Source organism: Eurytemora carolleeae, unplaced genomic scaffold (genome assembly GCF_000591075.1).
Source record: "Eurytemora carolleeae unplaced genomic scaffold, Eaff_2.0 scaffold142, whole genome shotgun sequence".
Classification (NCBI taxonomy): Eukaryota; Metazoa; Arthropoda; class Copepoda; order Calanoida; family Temoridae; genus Eurytemora; species Eurytemora carolleeae.
Window position 1 is genome coordinate 119,832 of NW_019396132.1, and position 4,312 is coordinate 124,143.

Here is a 4,312-nt window from a genome sequence, read left to right on the forward strand (position 1 = left end):
CGCCACTAAATGGTGTCCGCTATGCCTAAATAAAGGGATAGTTAACCACCTTTCGGAGCATCATGTTGTTGTAGCCTGTCAAGCAGTAGCTTATGAGAGGTCTAAAACAGGGCTGGGAGTCCTTATGTCAGGGAGGCCACGCAGTAGCACGGCAATCCTTACTGGGATGTTAGGGGGAGATAATGTCTCAAAGGAAGTGCTGTTGAAAAGGACCGAAAAGATAAATTTGCTGCTGGAGCGGTGGATGGACTTGGCAGGAACAGCTTAAATTCGGGTAACCTCTTTACTTCTCCTAAAGGGTTGTTAGATACCAATCATCCAATGGAGCTAATTGATGAGCCACTGGCTGGAATGTATCTCCTTTGTATCTTCTGACAATGGGCTAATTGTTGTAGGTAAAAAGGTCCAGTTAGAGTAGGAGTGGGACGGTGCTTCCCATCCCTGCCGGCGGTCTGGGGGGTTCATAACGGGACCTCTTTCAGATTCCTTTTCCTTATAGTTTCCTTATACCTACAAACCTACTTTTGGGATCTACAAAACCTTATTTTGCCTGACTAGTCCTACTAGACCAACCCCACTGCCTAGTTCATTCTACTCATACCTGAGTATATAAGGATTTTTGAGTTTGTTCATGAGCTGTATCTCCTTGAGCATGTTAGTTCTGTTGCTCTTGTGTTTGTTCATCTTCAGCACCATCACCTTCCCTGTGGTTTTGTGGGTCACCTAGTAAATTAATATGAAAGTATAATCTTATAATGCCACCGATATAAACCCCTTAGACCACCGCCGGGTGAAAGGATCAATATGAAAGTATAATCTGAGGATCAATGACCCCCAACCGTTTCACTACTCCAACTTGATCCCATAACGTTTAATTTTCCTATGAAATCTCATTTATTACATGGATTTAATTGTTTATTTGTATCTATATCATAAAGCTCATATATATCTTCTATATATAAATTTGGCTTGTCTGTCTGTTTTTTTGTATCCAATAAACGCCAAAACGGCTGAACCGATCGGGCCCAAATTTTTGTGGGACATCACGTGACCACAGGGAAGGTTTATGAATGATAAAAATTCAATAAAAAATGTGTTTTAAAGGTTTTTAATTTTGTAAAAAAAATTTAATTCTTGAAAATCCGCGATTTTTTTGTTAAAAATCCGCAAAATTATTTTCTTCTTTGTTTTAAAATGTAAAAAAAAGAACATGTTCACAATTTAAATCGAAGAGCCTAGAAAGAAGGGCGCGAAGCGCCTTGAATTTCTAGTATATATATATATATTAATATATTTTTCTTCTTTTCTTTCTTTATTATTATATTTTTATATATTCATTAATATATTTGTTTTCTTCTTTTATATTTTTATGTCTTTTTACTTAATATGAAACTGATCCTCTACCTTATATACATCGCTGAAGAACCCTTCCCCAAGTGTTTCAGTTTGAAAGTCGTCTAATCGGTAGAGGTCAGTCACCGCCCCTTTTAGAGCCTCGTAGGAGGGAGCTCTGCCACGCCCTAATCCTAGTCTGGGGTAGAACAAGGGAGCGGGTTCCAACCAGGGGGTGGAGCCAGACATCTGCCAGCCTGTTACCTTAAAAGCGAAAATCAAAGTTGATATTTCTTCAGTTCACTGGAGAACTGAGTGATTTGTGGAGAACATAATGATTTTTTGAGAAAAAAAACTTGCACCCCCCACCCGAAAGTCCACAAAACATCTGTATATTTACTTCCTGAAATTTTGACTGGGAACTCACACTCGAGCGATTGACTTTTTAAGGTAAACCTTCGTTTCCGGCAAAGCTGGGTTTCCTACCTTTTCTATACTATTAAGCTCTGAGTTCAGCCACTTTTTATTCAGAGATCTATTGGAGGGGACGGATAGTCCAGGGTTCTTTAGGGTAGAAGAGTTTCTGGGGTCAGAAAGGTCCCTGGAAACAACTAAACCGGGGTTTCTGGGGTCAGTAGGGTTCCTGGAAGCACCCAGGTTCCGAGAAACTTTATCCCGTAACATCACTTTATCAATCTTTTTCTAAATCTAAAATAGTATTTATCTATTTCTAGTAAAAAATATAAGATGTCCTTGAAAATGAATTCTAAATAAAGTATGAAACGAGGGGTGTATAACTTTTTTTCAGGATTTTATTCGCTAAAATGGGAAATATAAATGATTTTTACGGAAAATAAATAAAGTTCTGCGTAAATTAAAGAACAAGGAAGAAAAAACTTGCTTCCCCGCAGATCTTCATAAACCATCCTCCTTCCATAAATATACATTACAAAGTATACACCCCTGAGTGAACCCACTCTGTCAATTTTTGAAAAAGATCACATTTAGAACAAGGGCGATTTATTAAAACTTTAATTAATTTAGTTTTATTGGGATACTTTGTATACAAGACATGCAAAGTTCTAATATCATAAATACATATTTAAATCGAAATTGTTATCAAGAGTTGATATTGTAAACTAACTGTGTATCACCTGATAGCGCCAGTTTCCGGTATACTTTCTTTTATGAAAATAAATTTAAATTTCATCTTCAGAATATGTTATTATACATATAGAAACGGACACAAGAAGAACATAATTTATGTCTGAAAAGAAAATTATCTAATTGATCTTGGGTGTTGTAATTACCAATTAGACTGTGCATCGCCTGAAAAGGTACAGTCGTTATAATTTTAAGTGACTCGCCATTAATTAGAAAGGGGCAATGCCCAACCCCTACTGTACCATTGATAGGAGGGGGGAGGGGGTCGTATACTAGGACGGACCCCTTAAGTTTACTGGTTTCCATATTTTTGTTGTCCCTTAAAAAGTAGTTTTTCTGGCAACTGGTAAAACGCGATTCCACAAATGTCAGTTTTTCATTTAAGCACTTAATAATTAACTTTATCATACGCTTCTCAGATTTGTAATTTATTAGTTAAACCTGTACTAGCCGCAGCAATCGGCTTTAAGATAGTCTTATCCTTAATTATACCTGAATTAATACAAATTAAATGTTATATATTTGTAAACTGTGTACCCCCCCCCCCTATCAATTTTGTACATGACCCCTTTTTCAACAATTTTCTATTAAAATAGTATTTATTTAGGGTAAGGTTAGGTTAAGACACTTTCTGGGCCGAGTGCTGCGGCTAGGACAGGCTAGGGGGCCGAGCGCTGCGACCACGGGTTTGAAGTTAAGACACATTCTGGGCCGAGCGCTGTGGCTAGGACAGGCTAGGGGGCCGAGCGCTGCGGCTAGGAGATGCTAGGGGGCCGAGCGCTGCGGCCACATGTCTTATCGTTTAAGATCCATGTAAAAAATTGATAGGAGGGGGGGGGCGGCGGGGGGATCCAAAAATCGTTCTCTAGGAAATTACCAATTTCCCGGAAACTGATACTTTTATAGAAGGATAAGATTCGAAAATATTAAACTTAAACATAAATTGGAAGATTTCAGGGTAAACGATATAAATTTAAAATAGGTAATTTCCTTAAGAACGATTTTTGGACCCCCCCCCCCGGCCCCACTCCTATCAATTTTGTACATGGATCTTGAATGTAAGACATCTAGCCGCAGCGCTCGGCCCCCTAGCCTGTCCCAGCCGCAGCGCTCGGCCCAGAAAGTGTCTTAATTTAATTTAAACCGGCCGTGGCTCCTATCACTTTAGTACATGGATCTTAAATGTAAGACATGTGGCCGCAGCGCTCGGCCCCCTAGCTTGTCCTAGCCGCAGCGTTCGGCCCAGAAAGTGTCTTAACCTAACCTAACCCATGCCTAACCCTAAATAAATACTAATTTAATTGAAAATTGTTGACAAAGTGGCCATGTACAAAATTGATAGGAGGGGGGGTCCAAAAATCGTTCTTAAGGACGGAACCTTAAAAAACATTAACATAATAATCCAGTTTGGATCGATGTGATTTTCCAGAAATTTGAGATTAAAATTTCAACATTTCACTAATCAGCTGACTGAATATTTACAATAAACAAAAGTTTCGATCGACCAATCAGAAAAAGACTTGAAGGAATTTTACCAATCAAATTTTAGAACGGATTATAATGTCGTCTTTTTATTACAAGATAACATTTTTAATACAATCTGAACCAAAGATGTAAACAAATGGGTGGGGGGAGTCCAATTTAGCCTTCAGAAAGGAAAATCCTCTCTTTTTTAACCTACAAATTAAGTTTCTATTTTCGAAGATAAGAATTTTTTCTGAATTCATTGATTAACTTGACTTTATGTAAGACGACATAATCTGGTTGTTTGAATGCCGCGTACCTAATTACTTGCAACTTGCAAGTGACAAGTTTT

The 4,312-nt window shown here is 38.2% G+C and overlaps 1 protein-coding gene across 1 annotated transcript in view; it reads right to left on the minus strand.

The window, feature by feature from the left end:
• The window catches only part of LOC111695880 (dual specificity testis-specific protein kinase 2), a 13,710-nt gene extending 11,096 nt beyond the window's left edge, over positions 1–2,614 (minus strand). The window contains exons 1-4 of the mRNA XM_023465345.1: positions 2,487–2,614; positions 1,819–2,040; positions 1,405–1,596; positions 602–723 (exon numbers count right to left, since the gene is read on the minus strand). Coding sequence (XP_023321113.1) covers positions 602–723; positions 1,405–1,596; positions 1,819–2,016 — 512 coding nt within the window. The 5' untranslated portion in view covers positions 2,017–2,040; positions 2,487–2,614. The remainder of the gene's footprint in view (positions 1–601; positions 724–1,404; positions 1,597–1,818; positions 2,041–2,486) is intronic.
• Positions 2,615–4,312: the final 1,698 nt, after the last annotated feature.